At 41.4% G+C, this 25,223-nt stretch overlaps 1 protein-coding gene and 1 pseudogene across 5 annotated transcripts in view; one reads left to right on the plus strand and one right to left on the minus strand.

Annotated features, from left to right (window-relative positions):
* Nucleotides 1–272: 272 nt before the first annotated feature.
* Hpgds (hematopoietic prostaglandin D synthase) overlaps nucleotides 273–25,223 on the plus strand; it is a 28,702-nt gene continuing 3,751 nt past the window's right edge. Inside the window, exons 1-6 of one of the 5 annotated variants that reach the window (XM_085840556.1) lie at nucleotides 274–549; nucleotides 644–814; nucleotides 7,540–7,681; nucleotides 10,355–10,447; nucleotides 13,805–13,914; nucleotides 22,275–22,373. In XM_085840556.1, the coding sequence (XP_085696682.1) occupies nucleotides 7,549–7,681; nucleotides 10,355–10,447; nucleotides 13,805–13,914; nucleotides 22,275–22,373 (435 nt within the window). In that variant the 5' untranslated portion in view covers nucleotides 274–549; nucleotides 644–814; nucleotides 7,540–7,548. Of the gene's footprint in view, nucleotides 550–575; nucleotides 815–7,539; nucleotides 7,682–10,354; nucleotides 10,448–13,804; nucleotides 13,915–22,274; nucleotides 22,374–25,223 lie in introns of those variants that run through there. The other 4 variants (XM_085840560.1, XM_085840561.1, XM_085840559.1 and 1 more) reach the window with 4 other exon arrangements.
* Nucleotides 16,828–23,098, minus strand: LOC115031330 (oxidized purine nucleoside triphosphate hydrolase-like; annotated as a pseudogene).

Raw genomic sequence — 25,223 nt, forward strand, 5'->3', positions numbered from 1 at the left:
GGAACACTGAAGCACTGGATGTTACAGACACTGCTTGTGTGAGGGCAGGGGTCAAACAAATAAATCGTGCAGTGAGAGACGTCATGATGAAGAGCAAACAGTGAGCAAACAGTGCGTGTGCTGGGGGTGGACGCGGTTGAGAAGGCACGGGGCAAAGGCGTCTCTAGGGAGACTGGGAAATGAAGTAAGACACTTTTGTCTCTGTAAGAAAACGTGACAGGGCTTGTTTTCTCATTCCCCAGAAGTCTGTGGTCTAAAAATAAAGAGCTTGTAGCAATCTGTACACACAAGCACCTGTGACTGCGACTTTACTCTTTATGCAAATACGTTGGACTAATGTAGAGAGCTTCTGAAATGATGACAAAAGCTACCCAGAGCTCTTTACAGGCTGAACTTTGGACTCGTGCATCTCATGTGAGAAAGGCAGGAAGGCTTTTAGGTGGAGGAAGTGGCCTCTGACTGTCTTGTGACTGCCACTCATCACAGAAACCACTGTACAGACAGGAACTGAGACACGGAGACACGGCACAGGAAAGGCTCTCTGCATAGGTAAGTGACACGAACTCTTTCTTTTTTCTGTTTGATTCTCCCCGTCTTCCCCAGCTTGAGACTGTTCGGTGGTCTATATGTTCCATCTTAACAGCGTCAGTTCACTCCAGGCTTTCATATACACATGGTCGCGTAGAAATCGGATGACAACCTGTAAGAGCTGTGGATCCAAAAGCTTCTAGAAATTCCCCGAGCATCACCACCCCTGAAGGGAAAAAAAAATCCCATCTTGATCAGCCTTGATAACATCTTTAGAACTCTCCTGGTAAGTTTTTTTAGAATGTAAAGCAGTATAAATTTTTATTTATGCCCCTACAACCTTGTGTATGTGTGCACACGCATGCATGTGCGTGTTCGCGTGCTGTGTGTGTGTGTGTGTATGTATGTGTGTGTGTGTTAGGGGGCTTTTTTTGCATCACATTCTATCATGTTAAGGCATATTTTGTTGAAATGTGTCTATGCTTGTCCAAGAATTGCTTCTTTCACCATTTGACAGTAGAGATGGTTTAAAAGATTTACTTCAGTTCAGATGGTTGAACTTAATGATCCTAAAGAGCAGTGTAGCTACTCCCTGTGCTCAGATGTTAACTTAAGGCAAGTCTCGAAAGTGGCATTTCTCTGGGGTTTTTTGATAGAAAATAGAGATCCCAGTTCACTGATTCAAAATTAGGCATCCAGTGTTTGAAATGAGCAACTTAGCTAATAAAGTGTCATCTATTTCTTTTTTGATCTACACTTTTTACTCCCTACCAGTAAATTGTCCAGGTCCGAACTAAAACTCCCCTCCCCCCTTGCACTATGAAATCGTGAAGTCCTGCACTCTCCATCCCCTAGTTGTTAGGGAGCAATGGCTGCTGTTACGAGATGCCAGCACGGACAAGATGTCCAACATGGGCAAGATGTCCGGTGGACAGTAGCTCCTCAGCTGCTCTCTGCATCCAGCTCCTGCATTTTAAAATACCAGACTCTACACAAATAGAGGTGCAAACAGTGTGCCGTGTCCACTCCATGTGGGGTGGGGTTAAGACTGTTGGCAAGACCAGGGACGCTTCCAGTTGTGTACTCCAGACTCAAGCTATTGCAGAATTGCTGGACGTGTGAACTTGGCAGGAAACCCCAAGTATCTCTGAGTTCCAGATATCTTTTATTGAAGTACAAGAGTTCAGTTAATAAATTATAAAATTGCTGTTACAACTAGTCATCGGTGATGACTCTTTCTGCCAGAGAATTGGCTTTGGATTTCTACCATCTTTTAGGCATACAGACTACAAATATTATACTATTTTTAACTTTATTATTTTAATCAAACTAGTACACCTGTCTAATCAGACTTAAGTGATCTTACCACAATTCACATTCTATTAATATTTACATTAAAGGTGTCCATGTTGACCTCTCCCACATATTTCTTATGATCAACTGAAATACCGATATTATGAAAAGTAAAAATTGCTACAAACCTAATAGAGTGGAAGCACAAAAGCTTCTAAATAGGCTAGAAGTCTATTTAAGCTCCTGTGTTGCCCAAGGCCTTTACTGCTCAGCCATGTGCTGAGGAAATGCTCATGTAATTTTCCAAATATCTATCTACTCAATCAGAAACTTTGCATGACTTCCCTTGGAGTGTTAAGAAAGAAGATAAACTTTTTTGTTCTCTTCAGGAGTAAACGCTATTTTCTCTATGTGACATTCTTGCAACAGCATGGGAGAGGAAAGTTCACAAATGAAGCCACCAGGAAAAATGAGGCCAGCATGATGCCAGAGGTTTCCAGCTCTGTTCAAATCAGGTTCAGTCAAAGCAGAGCCAAATAGCAGGAGTGGTGTTTTTGTCTATTTGGGTTGGTTGGGACAAGGTCTCTCCACGTAGCTGTGGCTGTTCTGGAGTTTATATAGGCCATGCTGGCCTAGAACTCACAAAGACTCACATGCCTCTGCCTACTGATGATTGGGGTTAAAGGCATGTGCCACTATGCCCAGCTTGGCCACATCTTTTGTGTGAGGCAAATTTGAGTCTAATTATATGCATTCTTTTAATCTTGCCCCTTTATGTCCCTGCAGAATGTTCATATGATCAGTTTTGCTTTGAGGCTTTCTATCTCTAGACTTGAACAAACACCACATTAGCTTATTCACAAGGCATTTCCCGCAAGCCCCAGTGCCTGCTTGGTGAACTTCTCCCCCAGCTCATTTCCTTCCAGCTGACCTGTCATTTGAAATTTACAGTCAGGTTTACCGACAGATCTGTCTTCGCTTTTGAATGTAGATAATAGTCATTTCTCCCTTGATACTCCTCACATTATGTGCTGCCACCCTCTTTTACTAAACTGACTGGTCTGCTTGGGATTTGAGGTGTAATACATATGGTTATGCCACATTAAAGAAACTGAGTTTGATTGTTTTTTTTAATTGTTGTTTTTTGTTCTTCTTCCCTTTGGGGGGAGGTGGAATAGGTGGTCACAAGGGTGGGGTGGACCTAGAATGGCAGCGCAGTGTGTGTGATGAGGTACATTGTATGAAACTCCCAAATCATCAATAAAAATTGGAAAAGAAATTCTAGAATAAAACATAAAGCAGGAAAAGAAAAGAAAGAAACTGAATCTATAGATTCATATTCATGTGAAATTTGGACGAATCTTTTAGTTGAGACTTTGTGAGGTCTGGAAACTTTTTCCCAATCCCTGGTTAGCTAAGGAGTTTTGTTTTGTTCTGTTCTGTTTTGTTTTGTTTCCTTAAGAATTCTGATCACAATTGAATGGTAATGTTTAATGTCTTTTAAAAGGATTTATTTTTATTATTTGTAGTTATGTGTATGTGTATCAGCACGAGCACATGAATACAGATACCCTCAGAAGCCAAAAGGCGGCAGAGCCCCTGGATCTGAAGTTGTGTGTCACTCAGTGTATTTGTGGATAATTGAACCTAGGTCTTCTGAAAGAGGAATATGCTCTCGTACGCCCAGAGCCATTCCGTCAGCCCCTTTGGCCTTGGTTGAGATTACAGTGTGGCTTGCTTTTGCCCATCAGCACTCTGTCAAATAGAGGGACATCTTCTAAGACACTGTGACCCTGTCATCAATCCTTCTGTCACAGCATGTCTGTCTATTCATACGCTACTAATTTTGAGTAACTGATACGATGTTCAAATGTATGCTAACAAAATTATCTAGAACTTTCTTACAGTCTCCCAACTAAAAAAAGCCCAGGACCAGATGGGTTTAGTGCAGAGTTCTATCAGACCTTCAAAGAAGTTCTAATCCTAGTTCTTCACAAACTATTCCACAAAATAGAAACAGAAGGTACTCTACCCAACTCATTCTATGAAGCCACAATTACTCTGATACCTAAACCACAAAAAGACCCAACAAAGATAGAAAACTTCAGACCAATATCCCTTATGAATATAGATGCAAAAATCCTCAATAAAGTTCTTGCTAACCGAATCCAAGAACACATCAAAACAATCATCCATCCTGACCAAGTAGGTTTCATCCCAGGGATGCAGGGATGGTTCAATATACGGAAATCCATCAACGTAATCCAGTATATAAACAAACTCAAAGACAAAAACCACATGGTCATCTCGTTAGATGCGGAAAAAGCATTTGACAAGATAGAACTTTCTTACAATGTCTGCCTTTTTCCTAATGTTCTCATATCTGAAGCCATTTATGGAAGATAAGGCCACCTTTGCCTTTGGAACTGAGTGAACTTCACCTGTAAAACCACAGCAGTAGCTAATTGCCAACTCAGTCTTTGTTTCTACTTTCTTTTTTATTTGGTTGCATCACACAGTTCTAAGGGTGTCCCATTAAATGTTAGACTGTAGTGTTAGCTTGAGGCTTTTCAACTATTTTACTGTTGTTATGACCCTTTTGCTGGCAATAGTTTTTGCTGAGGTTTGTCACGTGGTTTTGAGCTTAACCACATAAATTTTAACTTTTCTTCTTACATTTCAGTTTTTCTTGTCTTTGTGATAGCATCAGAGTGAATTTTCAAATAACATGACCTTGAAGACCTGAGTCCACTGAAATCATGTAAATCTGGCTCACACCCTTCGCTGAAGCAAAGAACTCTGCAGTTTCCCTCCCTCCCTTTTGTGTCTGCTGATCTCACACTATAAGTCACATACTGTATGGAAACTTTAAAATTAATTCATTCTTCGGCAATTTCATCCTTGTGTATAATAACTTCAGGTCACATTCAGCCCTCCCCCTTCCTCTCCTCCCACCAAGCCCCTTCCTGGGAACAAGTCTTTCCCACTTTCCCGTGTCTTTGTTTCTCCTGTTTTTGTTCAGTGACTCACTGAATTTAATCTGGGTGCCCCATGGACATGGCTGTGGGGTTACCCACTAGAGCATGGTGACCACAACACTGAAGACAATGGCTGCCTCTCCAGCAGCCATGGAACTGGAGCAGGGGCTGGGCTCCTTGAGTTCCAGTGTTCTTTAGGTAATATTTTCAATACAGTTACTTTTATAGGCAAAGAAGCTAAAGCGTGGGGGGGGGGTAGCTGTTCCCAAAATCACTGACTGCCCCACCCCCCCCACTGTCTCCCTCTCTCTCTCTCTCTCTCTCTCTCTCTCTCTCTCTCTCGCTCGCTCGCTCTCTGCTGGCCTTGCACTTCAATGTACTTGGTGGGAACACATCCTACATTTATCCGTTGAGGCAGGCCTGCTTCAGTAGCAAGGGATTATGGCCACAGAGATGAAGTGAGGCAAAAAAAAAAAAAAAAAGAAAGAAAGAAAGAAAACAACACACACACAAAAACAAAAAACAAAAACTCTAGCTAGGGGCTAGGGCACTAAGCCTTCTCTTAGTGTTTATTGTGGAATTTCTTTGAGTATATAATAACTTCATATCTTACAGTTTTACAAAAGTTAGTATTAAGTAGCTTACATAAACTATTCATAGACATATTGACTTGGAATTCCTTATTTTTGTGCAAAGCCTTATTAAATTACATTAAATATTTTAGAATCAGTAATTACTTCCTTCTGCATTTATCCTTATCTATTTTTAATATTTCCAAAATACACATATATAACCCCAAAAATACAAGCCTACAATTTGGGAATCTTGCTCCTGTAGAACAAGCAGCTTTTCCTTTAAACAGAATGCAGTCATACAAGAACTGAGGAGTGTAGTGCGCAGGCGCAGCTTCTTCAATGTTACAACTGCTGAAAGAATGTTCTAGAGAGATAAATACGCATCTACCAGATGTGCTTATATCTCCAAATCTCGTATGGCATAAAGTTTTCAGAGAAACACAGATAACTAAAAAAATTTAATAGTCTTCTTTAAGTAAGCTACAATATAAAATAACATAACCACATATTAACAATAAAACAACCCTTTTATGCAGAATTCACAATGTGGTCACTGTTATTTATGGATATATGACTGAAAATGGTTGTATATTTAATTTTTAATGCAATGGAAATATATATCTGCAAGTACATACTATGTATGTAAGGAGATATATATTTATATATGATAACCAATCTTTACAAAAAACGCTCCAGTGTGAACTACAACTAGGAAAAACAGTTTCACACTCTGTGAGCTACTTTGTTCTTTTAAATATGAGCTAGAGAAAGTACCCAAGGAGCTAAAGGGAACTGCAACCCTATAGGTGGAACAACAATATGAACTAACCAGTACCCCAGAGCTCTTGTCTCTAGCTGCATATGTGTATCAAAAGATGGCCTAATCAGCCATCACTGGAAAGAGAGGCCCTTTGGACTTGCAAACTTTATATGCCCCAGTACAGGGGAAGGCCAGGGCCAAAAAGGGGGAGTGGGTGGGTAGGGGATTGGGGGGTGGGTATGGGGGACTTTTGGGATAGCATTGGAAATGTAAACTAGAAAAATACCTAATAAATATATATATATATATATATATATATATATAAAATGAGGGTTATAACAAATACATTTTCTTTCTCTAATGAGAATTATAATTTCATAATGTATAATTTAAAGGATCTTTATCACTTTACATTTTTAATTAATCAGTGTGTGTGTGTGTGCGTGTGTGTGCTGTAAGGTGTATGTGAAGGTTAAAGGATATCTCTATGGAGTCAGTTCTCTCTCCTCACCTTTATGAATGTTCTGGAGATAGAGCGCAGGTGACCAGGCTTAGACAGCTAGCAAGTTTACAGGATTTGGGGGGAATTGTTTTTCTGTCCATCTTGTTTTTGAGTCAAGATCTGTCTTGTTGCGTACACTAAGCTTGAAGTCCATCCTCCGTATCCCATCTGACTATAGCAGCGCTGGATCTAGGATCACAGACATGAGTTGCTGCATCTGACCTTTTTACATGGGTTCAAAGTCTTGAACTCAGGTCTGCCCAGCAGGTACTTTCAACCAGTTAAGCCATTTCACCAGCCCCTAAAACAAACCATTTTAATTCACCATTTTAAATGAACAATTTTCATGTAAGTGCTACAATTATTGCATCAGTGTATGCTAGTCAATGATTATTCTGGTCTATAACATAAGAGCTTAGATAAGTATTAATGTTAGTAACGGTTTCGTAGTATACTAAGAATTTTACATGTATAAGTCTTAGTTTCCAAATGTATATTAATAGCTACAGTTTTAAAGTTGACTTGAAAATTTAGGGAATCTCTATAAGCTAGTCCAAAAACTTAGAGCAACTTAGAATTCAGTCTCCTGTAAAACTGTCAGTTGCCTGATCATTATAAAACTGCATTATAAAAATGCTACGTATCACATAGCTATATCTATTAAATATAAGCCATTAAACTTTTATGAGTTTCTGTGGTTTCCCTTTGAGTGTTTTTGAGCAATTAATGAATTCAAGCTTTGTTAGAAAGAACAGTTTCAGGGGTGGGGGCAGAAGGGATGAAAGAGACTAATTGGCAAGAATGACTAAAACTCATAGTATTTGCATACATTTGTGAAGCCATCAAAGGACTTTTTTAAAAATGAAAACAATAAAGGCCACCTTCCTTGTTTTCTCTTTCCAGAATTGTACCATGCCTAACTACAAACTGCTTTATTTTAACATGAGGGGGAGAGCCGAAATTATTCGCTACATATTCGCTTATTTGGACATAAAGTATGAGGATCACAGAATAGAACAAGCTGACTGGCCTAAAATCAAGCCAAGTAAGTGTCACAGACTGTTCAGCCTTATGCAGGGAGAGTGTACTTCAGGGCTTGCCAGTGAAATGGAAGCCCAGCCCCACAGAGCTTAACACTGAGACACGCAGCTGTTCAGGTAAGCAAAACAGATGAGGACTGGTCTCTGGGCATGCTCTGGTTTTTATCTTCTTCCTCAATAAATGGCTCATAGAACTATAAGAAACAGCTGGGCCACTGACATCAGTTGAATATCACCCCTGCCAAGAGTGTGACCTGCTAATTTACATAAACTTCCCCAAACATCAGTTCCTTGTTTATACAATGAGTCCATAGTTAACAGCCTTCTCTCAGGGTAGAATGCTTGAAGACTGGTGGGCCTGTTAAATTTCCAATACCACCTTCAAGCTTCCCTTTCAAGCTCCACAGACCACCTCCCTTTTGTTTACACCAGTGCTGAAATTGAAGCTCTTCAGGGCACACCCTTTATTTGGATCTCTGTTTTGCTCACAGCAGCTCAGGGCCTTGAATTGCACTTGGTGTACTCCCGGGCTCAGTACTCGAAGCTGTGCTTCTTCGAAAAATGAAAGCACCTTACCTTGAACTCACCCAATGTGTGTATAAAGGCCTGGTCCCAGTCCTTGTGTGGGATCCTTGACTTATGACTTTATTGTTTTTGCTTCTTTCCAAACTAATTACGCTCAAATCTAATTAGCTCAACATAACTACCTCAAACCTAAGAAACTATCTGGGAAGTTGGAGCCAGTACACATGGCTATACACATCATGGTCCTTGAAAAGATGGTGTCCCGTTGATTCAGAAAGTTTCAAGGTTACCATCAAGTGAAAAGAAGAACTTTGTATAATATCATATAAGTTATGGTTTATTTTTGACATTTGTGTTAGTTTCTCACGGTTGTGACAGAAATGAGGGAAGGAAGTAGGGTATACTTATAGATTTCTCTGCTGTCAGCTCACTGCTTGGGCCCTGAGGAAGAAAAACTTCAGGGTAGAAAGGGTGTGATGGAGCAGAGATGCTCATCAGATGAAACCTGGGAGCAGGGACAAAGTAATGAGGACACTACAGCTAAGATGGAAGGCAAGGCTGCCCGCAGTCCACTTCCGCCAGCGAGGCCCTACTTCCTACATGTCTACTACATCATAACAGCACATCTGAAGCTAGACTCAGTAGAAAAAACTGTTCACTGGATCACATACTCATGAGCTGATCATCTGTGGAAAGACCCTCACGGAAAGATGTAAATAGGAATGTAGTCCTCTCTCAATCTAATCAAGTTGACAAGGTTAACTAACACAATATGGAAAATTAATTAGAATACTACAGTCACTATAGCTATCTAGTAGAAATATTTTGTTTTAAATTTTATTAATTTTCTATAATAAAGCTTTCTTAGAAAAGTAAAAAGTTCCAGTAAAAGAAAAAAGTGATATTTAGTGGTAAAGTATTGTTATCTGTTAGAACTTATATTTGTACAAAATGCCTCCATCTTTTACTGTATCCTTCAAATTGCTCTTCATCAAAATAAGATTAGAATTAGAACTTTCTTAGCTCCTGTGTAAGTCAAACTCTGTAATTGTTGGAATATGTTTTAAAGTAACCTATGTGATCTGTTTTGAGATCATGACATTAATGAAGCTTTAAAACACGGGTGAGGTGCTTAAGAAAAGTTGCTGCTCTTACAGAGGGCTGGGGTTCAGTTTCCAGTACCCACGTAGTTGCTCACAGACATTTGTAACCAGTTCCAAGGGGATCTCAGTCCCTCTTTTGGCCTCCAAAGGCACTTGCACATGCATAGTGCAATTGCATACTTGCAGGCAAAACAATCATAACACAGAAACAAATAAAAATAAGTCTTTTAAAAAGTAGTAAATTTATAAGTCAATCTATCATGAGACAATGGAGCCTGTGGTATCCCAGTAAGCATTTGTGTTATTGTTTGTTTATTTGTTTTAATTGAGACTAGTTCTCACATTGTCCAAACACAGTGTCAAGTTTTAAATGATCATGAACTCATGATCGCCCTGGCTTCACCTCACAAGTGCTAAGGTTACTGGCATTAACCAGCCCACCCTGTTTTTTCTGTGCTGGGGATCCAACCCAGAGACTTGCAGGGGCTTGTGCATAACAATCAGGCACTCTACCAACTGAGCTACACAGCCCCACCCATAAACATGATTTTTACAAACAGTTCTCTGACTTTATATCCAGTTTTCAAAGCTACCAACATGTAAAGACTGCACCAGAGAATGTGAAATTGTCCCTTTTAAGAGATGTTTTGAGGGACTTGGATAGAGATCAAACAGTATAGTGTTTTTTAAAGTAAGTATATTTTAAAATTCATATATATGTATATTGCATATATACACACACACATTCTGTATTTAAGAATTTCAGTGACTTTATTTTTTTTAATTAGGTATTTTTCTCAATTACATTTCCAATGCTATCCAAAAAGTCCCCAATACACTCCCCCCCCAGTCCCTCACCCACCCACCCCCACCCCTTGGCCCTGGCATTCCCCTGTACTGGGGCATATAAAGTTGGCAAGTCCAATGGGCCTCTCTTTCCAGTGATGGCCGACTAGGCCATCTTAAATGATTTTTTTTTGTTCCTGTGTTCTGAGCTTCCATCATTTTTTGTTGTGCTCTGAAGTTGAGCCTCCACTTGGTCTGTTTCAGCTCTTCCATTTGGCAAAATCCCTGTTTTGGAGGTGGAAGGACTTACACTTCACCAGAGCCTCGCAATAGCAAGATATTTGACCAAAAACACAGGTAATACACTCGTTAGTAGTTAAGGCCTTAAATAACTGAAAAAATGTGATGTTTCTTTAGTATTTCTTTAACAGCTGTACTATTTAACCATGATGCAGTTAAGAATGGCTATGAAGATTAGAACAGTATAAATGTATCATCTATATTAGTGTGAATGTTTTAGATGGCTATATCATTTTATTATTTTATATTTTTATGTACAAGGTCTTACTATGTAGTGTTGACTTGCCTGGCACTTGCTCTATAGCCCACACTGGCCTTAAATGCTGTATCCTTCTGTATCCGCCTACAGGCATGTGCTACCACATCAGTAATCACACTTTATACTCTATCTATCCCATCCTATATTGTACCACATTCCCATCATATCCTTTCTAGAATAGAGCTGGAAAACTGGATTGGTATGTCAAGCTAGTATCAAATATTATGATTCAGACAAAAATAGCCAAAAATGCATACATCACAGGAAGTGTGGAACTTGGACTGCTGGGATCATAGTTCCATGTCCTTCATTCTGATAGTGTTGAAAAACATAGGAAGGTGGCATCCTCACCTCTACTGGGTGTGGCCTGAGGTCTCCTTAACGCCTCACCATGGCAGTGAACAGAGGGAACCCTCCTCTCATCTTGCCCCACTTCCTGTTCCCCCTCTCCTGCTCTTCCCACTTAAAAAAAAAAAAGTAAAACAGTAACTTTGGGCTTCTTTTAAAGATCTTTTTCTTTTAGTAGATTATTTAATCTACTAGAATTAGCACTGTCCACTCCACCCCACTGCTACCACCACACTATCCAAGCAAACTGAGCACCCAGGTGACCCATAATGATTAGACTCTACTTGGGAGACAAAGTTATTTGTTTTAAACATGAACACGGAGCTAGAGACTTGGCTCATCAATTAGAGCACTTGCTGTTCTTGCAGAGGCCTGGGTTCGGATCCCAGCATCCAAATGGTGGTTCACGACCATCCGTAACTCCAGATCTGGTTGATCTGATCATGACTTCTTCTCCTCTGTGGACACCAGGCTCACACACTGTGAACATGAGGACAGAATAACAATACACATAAAATAAAATTAATTTTAAATAGTTTAAGCACAGGAAAAGGTGTACTAGCAGATATTTCGACAAGTGAAGGCCTGAGAAGAGTCAGAGGAGATGGAATATGACTATGGGCGTTGGGCTTAAAAGAGGAAATTGTATTTGGGTGGAGTCTCAGAGGATACCTATTGTTCCGAGGTCACCACCCTTTATGTGCAGCAAGGTTTCCTGGGGGCTGCATAGAACCCATGCACTCTTCCTTGCTGCCAGATTTGATGCAGGGAGGCCTCTGAAAAGTTTACATTATTAGGGACTTCCTAATAGTGCTGAGGAAGACGGCAAATGGACCTCACTTAAATTCACCAGACTCTCAGCACTGCAAGTAAACAGTCACAAGGAAACAACAACAAAACCCTTCATGGCCGTAGGGTACAGAAGGAGGGTCACTTAGCATAATGCACCGACCCTGGTTAGAAGATCCAGGACATGGACTTCCCTAGCATGGTCAGGCATGACTAGAGGACAATTATTCTGGTGATAGTTTCTTCCTGATTGGCCTGACAGCTCGACCCACAGTAGAGGTAACTCAGAAAGAGGAGTGCGGAGGCTCTGAGAAAGTATGCAGAACCTTTGTAGGGTTGGGCAGCAGAGAAGGGCAAAAAGGCACAGGAGACAGGCTTTGCCATTCTCAGGAGAGCACTGGGGAGCAGGGAGAGGGCGGGTGTCACAAACACCCACTAGCGCACTAGCACTCTGGTCTTCTCGGTTCTTTGTAAAGACCTTCCTCAATTGCAATACCCCTTACCGGATACGGTTTTCCAGCCATGAGAGGAGTCTCTCTTTTTTAAAAACACACTGGAGCTTCTGAGCTTTTGTAGGGCCCCTGCTCACAGTCAGAGCCTTGTCCTCAGGGAACAATAGGTTTGAGGTGTGGCTTCTGGGTAATTGGATGCCAGAAGTTCAGGAAGGAAGAAAGCTCGAAGTATTTTCAAAGAGGATTGAGAGATGCTTGCAGCTTAGAAGTAGAAATGTAGGACCAAGGCATCACCTGATGCATAGTAACTGCCAAACCCTGGATCACAGAAGTCAAGCCAGGGCTGCTGGGCAAAGTGAGGGGACAGACTGTGACAGGCTTTTTCAGGCTAGTGAGGAGAATCAGTTCTTGGAAATCACAGGTAAGAGTTCCAAGTAAGTGAAGCAAGCATGTTCTTTCTCCCCTGAGCAGCTTCACCTTGGAGTTGTTTATCTGAGCCTTGCATCAGCAGTGTAGATTTCCTTGAGTTTCATAATTTGATACCGCTATACAAAAGGAGTCAATTTTAAAAGACTTTAACACTGAGTCATTACCAGTTGACACCAGAGAGGTGAAGATTAGAAAGATCAATGACTTCTTAGAAAAAAAATGATGAAAACTTTAAAGAAATCTCAGTCAGTGCTTACTCTTTTTTATATTAAAGGCTTTGAAGATCTTGTAAATTGGGGCTGAAGAAGTGGCCCAGCAATTAATAGCACTTGGCTGCTCTACCAGAGCTGTGTTCCCAGCACCCATGTAGCATCTTACAATTGTCTATAACTCCACTTGGTGATTCAACAGGCACTTCTGAACTGCTGGCACGTGGAGTGCTTGCATATACAAGTACTTGAATAGTTGCATACACACATGAACATAAAAATGTAAATTTAAAAAATGTCTTAAGAATCTTGCAAGTTTTTGTAACTTTTCTTTTTCCTTTTTAATCCCAATTTTCTTTTTTGTTTACCTCCCGAGGCTAGATCCTCTGCTTTCCTTCTGAAGAAAATGTTTCAGTCTGAAGGGAATGTGGCAACAGGGAGGAACATGCCAGCCAACAAACAAAAACAAGAAAGAATGCATAGTAGCCTCAGCAGGCAGCTTAACCACACTTTGACCATCAGGAGCCCGCGCTCCCAGATGCAGCAGTAGTTGCCAAGGTTATCTCCTATCTAGCTTCAAGCTGAGATACTTAGTGTTCCATGACTGAGCGAGCTCCTGTCTGGCTGTCAATCGAGGCATTTTGTTTCCCAGGGTTAAGGTACTACTATTTTTAAAGTTGAAATTTTATGATGAAAGCTGGGTCCAGATTTTGATTGGAGTTTTTCAGGCTGTACAAAGAAGGACGGAGTACAGGATTTTAGAATTTGCCCCCAGCTCCACCACCAACCTCTGTCTTCTGACGCACAACTGTTTTATATATACTGTTTGGATTTTCTAAAGTGTGACTATGTTGCCTATTTAATACATTAGTAGTAGTGTAAATGGAGTGTGTTGATATATGCAAAATGGCCTTTTCCTATCCCATAGATTTGGCTGGGAAGACAGCGTTGGAGCAATGCCAAGCTGATGCAGTGGTGGACACACTGGATGACTTCATGTCACTCTTTCCATGGGCAGAGAAAGATCAAGATCTAAAAGTAATGTTATGAACCTGTTATCATTCCTGCGGGTAACCTTCTAGTGCCTCCAGAAATCACATTCTCGGGCTCTAAAGGCCATTTTCAATCTGTGTGATATAAATTTGTACTTTTTAAAAAGAAGTTACAGTAGACTCTAAAGCAAGGTCATACACTTTCCTGCCATACTCTTTGCTAACTCCACCTCAAATAGTCTTTTAAATTTTGTGTTCGTGAGCCTTTGTGAGTGTATGGGTTCCATGTCCGTGCAGGATCCTGCAGAGACCAGAAGAGGGTTTCGAATTCCCTGCAACCAGACTTCCAGATGGTTGTGAGCTGGTACGTGGGTGCTGGCAACCAAACCTAGGTTCTCTGCAGGAGCTGTCAGTGCTTTGAAGCCACAGAACTCTCCCTCCAGGCCTACAGACCCAGCTTTAATGCTTTTGGCTATCTTCTGCTGACAAACACACCTTCCTTTCTTTCTAATCACTGGTTTTGTGGGCACATGTTTATTGTTGCACAAGCCTATGCCAGCCGTAGCATGTATGTGACCTCAGCGGATAACTCTCAGGAATCAGTTCTCTCTTTCCACCGTGTAGGTAATGATCGAACTCAGATCATTACGCTTGGGGGTTTGGGGGGCGAGTGCCTTTACTTACGGAAGCATCTCACCAATGAGCTAGTTCTCTCTCTCTCTCTCTCTCTCTCTCTGTGTGTGTGTGTGTGTGTGTGTGTCTGTCTGTCTGTCTGTCTGTCTGTCTGTCTCGGTGTGAGGGACATCTGTGTCTGTGTGTTTGTATGTCTGATTTCTCCATTTGAAATGGTGTCTCATTTTGTAGACTGCAGAATGTGTACCACCATATTTCTGTAACATACACAAATAGCACTTATCGATTTTACACAGTTCTTATAAACTCCTTATAGAAGCCATAAGAATCTGTCTTTCTTCATTTTTTTTCCCACTTTTTTTTTCCCAACGTTAGCCTCTAACTCGCTATGTAGCTGAGAATGACCTGCAATTCCTGCTTTTTGCTCCCATACTCCAGGTGCTGCAATTGCAGCTGTGCACCCCACATCTAACCTGGATTTCTTCCTTTGTCATCTTCTCTTATTTCCTTTTCCCTAAACTTGCAACATGGTGATGTGAAAAGATCTTGGTGCTAAATTGATATTCTATAATTATGTTGGTTTGTCTATGGAAATACATAGAGACTGTATACTGGAGTAATGCTTTTTCTTCTATTTCCTCCTCTATGCCTAAATCTTTTTACTTTTTTTTTTTGAAACTTTCCACACTGTCTGATAAGGTTTCCCTCAGATTCAAGGATCTCAGATTGCCCGTTCTCTCCACTGTCTTCTGGGCACAATTGCCTCTCTGGCTCTTTAATGAGATCTCTGACCTGGAGACCTCCTGTGCCCAGCAGCTCTGTGGGTTTCCACAGAGCTGTTGTCTCTGGCCTTCCTTACCCCAGACAAGCTTTTCTTGTGGGATTGAGTCTTGTTTCCCAGGTGATGCCTGCTTTCATATATATTCCATTATTTGAGCACGTCCTCTAGCACTTCAAAGGCTACATCACTAAGATGTGAAGGCAGGAGGATGTGTGGACTTCTGCATCTATGTCACTCACTGCTTCAGTACCCTTTGCCCTAACACATGTGATGTACACTATCTTAGTTAGGGTTTAAAGGCTGTGAACAGACACCATGACCAAGGAAAGTCTTATAAAAACAACATTAAATTGGGGCTGGCTTACAGGTTCAGAGGTTCAGTCCATTATCATCAAGGTGGGAGCATGGCAGTATCCAGGCAGGCATGGTGCAGGCAGAGCTGAGAGTTCTATGTCTTTATCCAAAGGCTGCTAGTGGAAGACTGACTTCCAGACAACTAGGGTAAGGGTCTTAAGCCCACACCCACAGTGACACACCTCCTCCAACCAGGTCACACTTATTCCAACAAGGCCACACCTCCAAATTGTGGCACTCCCTAGCCCAAGAATATACAAACCATCACATACACTTACCACCCAAGGTCTTCATTAACATTCCCAAGGTCTCTTTTGGCCCTTCCCTGTTTCCAGACTCCTGTGAATTTGGGAAACAATGCAGCGCACGCATTGTTTCTGATCACAGGCGATCAAACACTTGGAGCTTTAGTAAAGTTTGCCACTTTTTCAGTTTTCTCACCTGGTTCCATAGCTTGGTTGGTTGACGTCTTGGTTGGGTTTTGGTTTGAGTTTTGTCAACTTGACACAAGATAGTGTCACATAAGAAGAGGGAACCATAGTTAAGAAAATGCCTTCATAAGATTGGCTTCTAGGAAATGCTGTGGGGACATTTTCTCTCTCTTCTTTCTTTCTTTCTTTTTGGACGGGGCAAGGTGGGAAGCAAGGGTTTGCATTGGCTCATACATGGAGACAATACTGTCCATCATACAGATAAGGCACAGTGACAGGAATATGAGGTGGCTGGTCACGCATCAGTCAGGAAGCACAGCAGACAGAAGTGGGGCTCACCTATAAAACCTTAAGGCCAAAGCCAGGCATTGGTGGCACACGTCTTTAATCCCAGCACTTGGGAGGCAAAAGCAGGCAGATTTCTGAGTTCGAGGCCAGTTCCAGGACAGCCAGGGCTACATAGAGAAACCCTGTCTCGAAAAATAAAACGAGACAAAAAAAAAACCTTAAGGCCCACTTGCCATCTCTCCAATCCCCAGTGACTCGGTTCCCCTGTCAGTGCTCTGTCTCCTAAAGGTGCCATATCCTTTTAAAACAGGACCAGTAGGTAGGCATAAAGTGTTCAAACAAATATGGTACCAATGGCATTTCACATTTCAACCCCAACACTTTGCAGAGAGAAAATGCCCTCCTTGTGGTGCCTTGAACAGCGTGTGACTGTGTAACAACCTGAGCCACCACAACCAGACAGACCTCTGTATTAGAATTCATCCACCTCACACAGGGAGTAGTTGAGGATGATGTCCTGATCCTGGAACTTGAAGTGCCCTTGGAACAACTTCTTCTGAAGCAGGAGTAGGAACCAGTAGCTGTCATTAGGTCACATGTCAGCAAAGGGAACCTGGCCAAGCTGGAACCACTAAGGGCACACTTCTTCACTCTCTGCATGCCCTGTGTACATGCTCCGTAGAGAGGATATGGATGTTCAACAGGTTAAGGGAAACCACAATCTCAAACGAGATGTGGTCCACCTGAGCAGTGCATCCACGGTCAGACTGCCTTCTTCCTAAAGCTCTCAGCCCCATCCTCAGTGGTCTCTCCCTTCCTGTGCTTCCCCTGAAGCCATTCCAGCAGTCAGCTCCTCTTCTTCCTGCCAAGGAGAACTTGCTGAGGCTGCAGCATCAGCACCAGGTTGTTGGAGATGCCTGGGTCCTTTGCGCACCACCCACACAGTTTCCTGCTGGAAGAGCTGTGGGGTATTTTCTTAATTATCAATTGATGTTGTGTGTGGGGCTATCCCTGGGTAGGTGGTCCTGGGTTCTATAGGAAAGCAGACTAGAAAACCATAGAACCTAATAAGCAGCTCTCCTCTATGACTTCAGCTTCTGCTTCAGTTCCTGCTACCAGACTCCTGCCTTGAGTTCCTATCCTGAATGGTATCAGTGATAGAGTATAACCTGAGAGCTATAAAATGAAATTAAAGCTTTTTCTCTGTTTCTTTTGGCATAGTGCTTATCACAGCACTAGAAACCCTAAGACCATTGGTAAGGACACCTATATTGCAAGCAGTGTTCCACTAGCATTTGAAGTCACAGCAGGCTCTCAGCTGTTGGCAAGTTTGGCTAATCTAATTATTTTCCTTAAAGTTCTAAATGTTTAGAATGGTGAGTTTTGTTGCTTATATAGGAACACACCTTTAACCCCAGTACTCTGGAGGCAGAAGCAAGCAGATCTCTTCCTACACTCGATCTTAGCCAAAAGGCTGAGAAGCGATTTCAGATCTCTTTCTATGTAGACCTGGAACTCTACTCCAGGTCTACATAGAAAGCTCTGGGCCAACCAAGACTATGTAGCGAGAGCCTATCTCACAAAACAAGCAAACAAATTTTACACACACACACATATACACATATGTATATATACAAGTATATGAAAGAAATGGTGTTTTGGTGCCATCTTGTTTTCTTTCTTGTGTGTGAGTGCACATATGTGTGCGCATGTATGTGTAGGCCAGAGATTGACGACCAATTGCTTCCTCAATCCTTCCCCTGCTTACTGATTGAGACCGAGACACTTGCTGAATCTGGAGCTCACCAATTCAGCTAGACTGACAGACCACCAAAGCACACACACCCTTCCATTCCTGCTGCTCAGTGCTGGGATTACAGCTGTGTGTTAGAGAGCCTGGCTTATCTGTGGGCATTAGAGATCTAAGCTTAAGTCAACATGGTTGAGCAGCAGGCATCTTATAAAGTGAACCATCCTTCTAGTCTGGCACCATCCTGTATGGGTCCATTCAGTCTGACACTTTGAAAAGTTTAAATATCCTTGAAATCTTTTAAAGTGACTTCACTATCTCCTTTATTCTTTTTGTCACCCAGTACCTCTGGTGCTGGGAGGCTAAGATCTTTCCACCTCCCATTATTTGTTTTGTTTTGGGTTTTTTTGGTTTGGTTTGATTGTGCTTTCAGAGGACGTCCTCAGCTTGACTCGTGGACGCTTGAGTTCTAAATTTTCACCTTTTCATTATCACCTGCATTGTGATACTGTTTACATGATTAAGATCTTCTGATTGGAGATATTTGAACAAATAATTTATGGACAGACACAGAGAGAGAGAGAGAGAGAGAGAGAGAGAGAGACTGAGAAAGAGACAGAGAGAGAGAGAGAGAGAACACTCTCCAGGACAAAGTCTTGAAAAGCTCAGTTTTGTTGACAGAAGGGTAAAAAGACTTTTTGACATAATATATTTTGGCTCTGCCCAAAATATATATGATGGGCTTGAACCCTGTTGCCTTCTTACCAGTGCAATTCCTTATCACAGTTGAAACTCTGAGTGTGAAGTGTAGACCAAAGGGGCTCTCCTTTGACGAATGTTGGGAGCACCCAGTGATAGAGTATAGCATGTGACAAGGTGGAAAGAGTTCACTAAACCTCAGCCAGTACAATTAGACATTATAGAGTTAAGTGTTAGTTTGCTCTTATATTTGTCAGGTGTGACATCTATTTTACATGTCAATATAAATACACAAATACATCATGTTCCCAGTTATAGAAAGAAAATGTATAAATATTTGTGTCATGATGTCAAAGAGCCCACTGCAAGGCAGTCTGCCTCCTTCTTGGCTGGTCTCTCATTTTCTACTTTTCTATGGCTAAGGACCCCTGACAGAGGGCACATCCCAGGAGACTATCTCTGGCCATTGCTCATAAAATTTATACTCCAGCTTTGTGCATAACACGGTGGTCACTGCTCTTACATGTCTAAAACCAGGTTTAGAAAGCATAGAAACGCAGGTTCAGGAAAAAATTATACAAAAGATCCTATTTCAGAGGCATTGCTAATAGCTCCCACTACATCATCAATGAAGTGTGTTTTGCTCTATCTCTGCAGCAGGGTCACTTGCTGCCACCTTGTGGTCAGGCGGCATTTTCAAAATCAAAATATTGCAGTAAGATAGTAATACCAACTTATTCTTCTTAGTGAGAGAGGGTTTTGCTATTTAGCCCAGGCTAGGCTTGCAGCTCCCCAGAACCTGTTTCCCAAGTGTAGGGATTACAGATGTGGGGTTGCATCACACTAGACTCACTGAAAAAAATTGTCATTTTTGTGCTTGAAGAAAAGCATGAAATACAGTAATTGCTGTTATTTCTATATTTGTGGCTAAAATTCCATTTCCAATTTTAAAGGATTAGATGAAAGAATATGTCTGTGAAAACTGGTCACCAGAATTTCCCTTGAACTTATTAGGAGTACTTATTCTTTGGCTACCCAGTGTGCCCATGTGGGTTTTGTCATCTGAAGAGCAGTGTGCAGGTGGGAGGACTAGCAGGGGAGCCGTAATTCTGAAATTGCAGTTTCAACAATAAAAGAGAATGACAGCGAGGATTTGGAAACCGTGAGAAACAGACAACCTTCTATATCCTTCTTAGGGGCAAAACCCAGTTCACAACGTTCCTGAAGAGGAAAGCAGAAATGTCAGAGACCAGCAAGTCAAAGAGTGGCCACCTAGATTTAACAAGAAACAGACATAGGGATATATATATATATATATATGTTAATTAGTTCAGTGACAAAGTATTTCTGGAATGCCTAAAGCCTCTCCAGTACTTCAAATACACACACACACACACACGCAAACACACACATACACACACACACATAAAGACAAAAGATATAACAATTATATTTCTTCCTATTACTTAAAAATGAACCTTAAGAAATGATTATTCTGTATGTAGTAATTTAAATATTATTAGTTGGAAATAATTTGACAAATTATAAAGAAAATTTGAGCTAAAGGAGTGATCAATAATGTGAATATTGTAAGGTTTTATTTGGACTTGACAATGTGGACGTGACCATTAGAAAGTACATATGGCCTTTGCAAAACTTTCGAGCAACCACATCCTGCACCCCACTGGGTCCAGCTGTCCAGGAGATACAGGCTAGCCTTGACTAATATTCATATTGATCTCGAACTAATCCAGGGAGATGAGATCACAGGGTGCACCACCATGTCGGCAAGCACACAATTCTCAGTAAGAAAGAGGGTTGAGTGATGACTTGGTTCTCAGAGACAAAATAAAACATAATTATGTAATAAAGGCACTCATCTGTTTTATGGGTGTCCTGCATGTATCTTCCTTTCTCAGGATATTGTTTCTTCATGGTACCTTACATATATTATCAGAAAGGAGTGGTTGGTAGGTCCTGTAGATAATATGCAAGGCAGACAAAGCTCATGCTAAGGCACAGTGGCTGTCAAGGAGGAGACAGCCTTAGGTCCCATGGGTGTTGTCTTAGGGCTCCATTGCTGTGAAGAGACACCATTGCCAACTCTTATAAAGGGAAACATTTCATTGGGGCTGGCTTACAGTTGCAGAGCTTTAGTCCATTATTGTCCTGATAGAAAATATGGCAGTATGCAGGCAGGTAAGATGCTGGAGAAGGAGCTGAGAGTGCTACATCTTGATCCAAAGGTAGCATGAGAAGACTGTGTCACTGGACATAGCTTGAGTATATAAGACCTCAAAGCTTGTCCCCACAGTGACACACCTCCTGCAACAAGGTTACACATCCTAATAGTACTATTCGCCATGGGTTAAGCATTCAATCATATGAGTCTATGGGGCTATACCTACGCAAACCACCACAGGTATCATGATTCATTATGGCCTAGTATGCCCATCAGGTGTAGTAATGAGGAGGAAACCCAAACTGGACCACCCAGACTCATAGACTGCTGTGCATCTATTTCCTTCAGTTGAGCTACATAATTATAAGGGCCTTATGTTAAAAGGGGATTTCAGACGTCTAAAAACATAATAGCTTTTCATTACAATAAACAAATATCATAGGTGTTTCTCATAAACTAAACTCAGATTTAGCATGACTTCCCTATAATGCCTCTCAAGTATTTACATCACCACAGCGCAGACACTTACGTGCCCATTGAGGTTTATGATGGCAGTGTCCACAGTAGACAAGTGATAGAACCTGCCTGTCTAAAATATAGAAATGGATGCAGAAAATATGATGTGTATATATATGCATATATATATAATACATGAGTATAAAATGTTTGTATGAAAATATCCTGTGTGATGTCATTCACCATGAAAATATATATTGAAACTGATGGCAAAAATACTTTAAAATGAGCAATAGCGGGGCTGGTGAGATGGCTCAGTGGGTAAGAGCACCCGACTGCTCTTCCGAAGGTCCCAAGTTCAAATCCCAGCAACCACATGGTGGCTCACAACCACCTGTAATGAGATCTGATGCCCTCTTCTGGTGTGTCTGAAGACAGCTACAGTGTACTTACATTAAATAAATAAATAAATCTTTAAAAAAAAAATGAGCAATAGGGTTGGTTAGATGGTTAAGCTGGTAAAAGATACTTGCTTCTAAACCTGAGTAGCAAGGGTTTGATCCTTTCTGATCCTGAGTAGCAAGGGTGCAAGGACAGAACTGACTCCTGAAAGTTGCCTTCTGGTTGCCACCAGGCTCGGTGGCACATGTGTACACCTGTGTACACAGCAAACACACAAAATAAATGTAATTTTAAAGCTTGAGTAATCTATGATTGAGCCATGTCATAACTATGACGAAACAAACGCCTAGCCGCTCTCAGTCCTCCTCGCTCGCTGTTCAAATTGCTCTGCTGTTTCTCACTATTCACAAGGACGTCTGCTGTCTCCTAGGAGCGGATGTTCAATGAATTGCTCACACGTCAAGCACCTCGCCTTCTGAAAGATTTGGACACATACTTAGGAGACAAAGAGTGGTTTATAGGCAATTATGTGAGTATGTTTTGTGGGGTTTTTTAAATATTTTTTATTACATCTTTTCGTCAATTACATTTCCAATGCTATCCCAAAAGTCCCCCATACCCCCCCCCACTTCCCTACCCACCCATTCCCATTTTTTTGGCCCTGGCATTCCCCTGTACTGGGGCATATAAAGTTTGCAAGTCCAATGGGCCTCTCTTTCCAGTGATGGCCGACTAGGCCATCTTTTGATTCATATGCAGCTAGAGATGCCAGCAATTCTATTTAGATAAGTCAATAAACTAAATTCTTACTGAGTGGAAACGTTATTCCAGCCAGGCATGATAGTACACACCTGTCATCCCAGCACATGAGAGGTTGCATAGCAACTTTGATGCCAGCCTGGGCTACCTGAGCCCCTATCTCAAAATGAAAAGAAGAAAAAAAACTGGGGATGAGGCAGGACTGGAGGATAATTACTCAGAAAATATAGTAGAGAAAATGGAACACTAAACTTCTTTCAACTAACTCTTTACATGGATCTGACCTGGAGTCATTATGTAATTTACTTTATGTAATTCTATCTATACATTAATCTTTAGAAGCTATCCTAAGAATCAAAAGAAAATGAATGACTCTGTCACATACATAAGAGTACATAAAGACTACTTATTGCAATGTTTTGTGCATGTGTGTGTACATGTGAACATGTATGTAGATATCTGTGGGTGTAAGATGTGTAGATCAGAGGTTGACATCAGTTACTGCTCATCAGACACTGCCCACATTGTTTTCTGAGACATGCTGTCTCACTGGCCAGCAGGCCAGCAGCTCAGCAGCTCAGTCAGGCTAGGCTGGCTGACCAGTGAGTCTCCAGATCGCTCCTGTTTTTATCTCCGCAGTACTGGGATCACAAGCCTGCACCACCATACCCAGCTTCTGTACGTGGGTTCTAGGGCTCAAACTTGGCTCCTCTCGACGCTTGCACAGAAAACACCTTACCAACCCAGTAATCTCCCCAGCCCCTGTGCTATACTCTTAACAACAACAACAACAACAACAAAAACAAAAACCTACATTCAGTGCAAAGCACTGTAATCTGAGCTTGTAGTAGGAATGTCAGAAAAACAAACAGACGCAATTTTCAGTAGAAATATTAGCAATTCTGGGCACTATTGGTATTGTTTTAGCAATATTATTTATGATTTATACATTGTGAGTAGAAAAATCATAATTTACACTTATGTTATTAAGAATCAGGATCTCTGAGCTGGAGAGATGGCTCAGCGGTTAAGAGCACTGACTGCTCATCTGAAGGTCATGAGTTCAAATCTCAGCAATCACGTGATGGTTCTCAACCATCCGTAATGAGATCTGATGCACTTTTCTGGGGTGTCTGGAGGCAGCTATAGTGTACTTACATATAGTAAATAAATAAATCTTAAAAAAAAAAAAAGAGTCAGGATCTTTGGTGTGGAAGAAAAGGAGACAAAAATAAATCTAGTTTTCATGGGTATCTCCTTCTACCCAGATTCTGGACTGTTCAATACTGAAAAGAACTGAGGAACTGGAGACAAGTGACTTAATATCAATTTGAGACAAGAAATATATTTAGTACTTTTCCATACTAGAAGCAAATGAGTTACTAAAGCAACTGGAGTTCGTATCAAAAGGGCTTTTGAGTCATCTCAGAACTGACTAGAAATGGAGTGATCTAAACTTCCATGAGAAAGTTAACAGCAGCAAATTGAAACAAATCAAAACAGAGGAGCTTACAACAACTTACACTGCATCCAAACATACAACACCTGCAACCAGGCTCCTTACAAGCTGTAGGATGGAGCCCATTTTGAAAGAATGAAGTGGAATGTGAGAGGCTTGGTTGGAAGTACTTGTCCCGCCTTTTCTAAGGAAGCAGTACAAGTTCCTCTTTGGAAAAAGAGTTCTAGTCATAAATAAGAGTGCAAACATCATCACTTGCCAACCCTGAAGTGGTAATAAGCCTAGCCAGTGGCCACCAGAAACCACCTGTGTCACCGGCTGATGCTGGCCAGATGTGCTTCTAGAGCGGGAACATAACTCCACCCAAATCAAACCTAACTAATCTTAGTGCAGTTATGTGTGGAGCTCCCCAGCCTTTTGGGAAAGGCTGTATGGAAGACAGGAAAAAGTGACTCTGATCAGTGTGCCTTGTCCCTGAATCTCCTTAGGGGCTTTCCAATGCACTGCACAGTCCCTTCACGTCTTCCCACTTGCTTTTTATGAGCTCTCTTTTTCAGTCCATATTTTCTGAGTATTTCTCAGAACCCTCAACTTAAACAAACATCACCTCCTGGATGCTCCCCCTGCCCACGTTAACCACTGCACTTTGCCTTCATCGGCCATTTCACTGTGTATTTTAAAAATCTCTTCTAAAACAAAACCCCAGACTGGGGATGAGGTTCAGTGGTGTTTGAAGGCTCTGAGCTTGGTCCACAGCACTGCAAACAAACAAACAAATCTACATGAGAGGAGGGCATTGCATTCCAGATTGCTCTCTGCCATCCCCAACACCTAGATGTAGGTATGACACACAGTAGGTATTTGACAAATATTTCTTAGTTGAACTCTCTATGCAGCAATATTTCTTAGATGACAGCAAAAGTGTGAAACACCAGCAACCAGCTCTAGTAAATTATGCACACACAAGCAAGCTTAGCCGACTTTTAAATTCTCCTCTAGAGCTGGCCTTGGAGAAACATGCTGCAATCCCAGGCAGCCTGGTCTCCAGAGGGAGCTCCAGTCAAACACACTGGGGTGTCAGACTGTCTTCCCAACAATACAAACTAGAAAGTGAACAAATAACAAAACAAAGTTAACTCTGCTATTGTGGTTATGGACCAC

This window comes from Mus caroli, unplaced genomic scaffold (genome assembly GCF_978045245.1).
Source record: "Mus caroli unplaced genomic scaffold, Mus_caroli_1 scaffold_7, whole genome shotgun sequence".
In the NCBI taxonomy this organism is placed as follows: domain Eukaryota; kingdom Metazoa; phylum Chordata; class Mammalia; order Rodentia; family Muridae; genus Mus; species Mus caroli.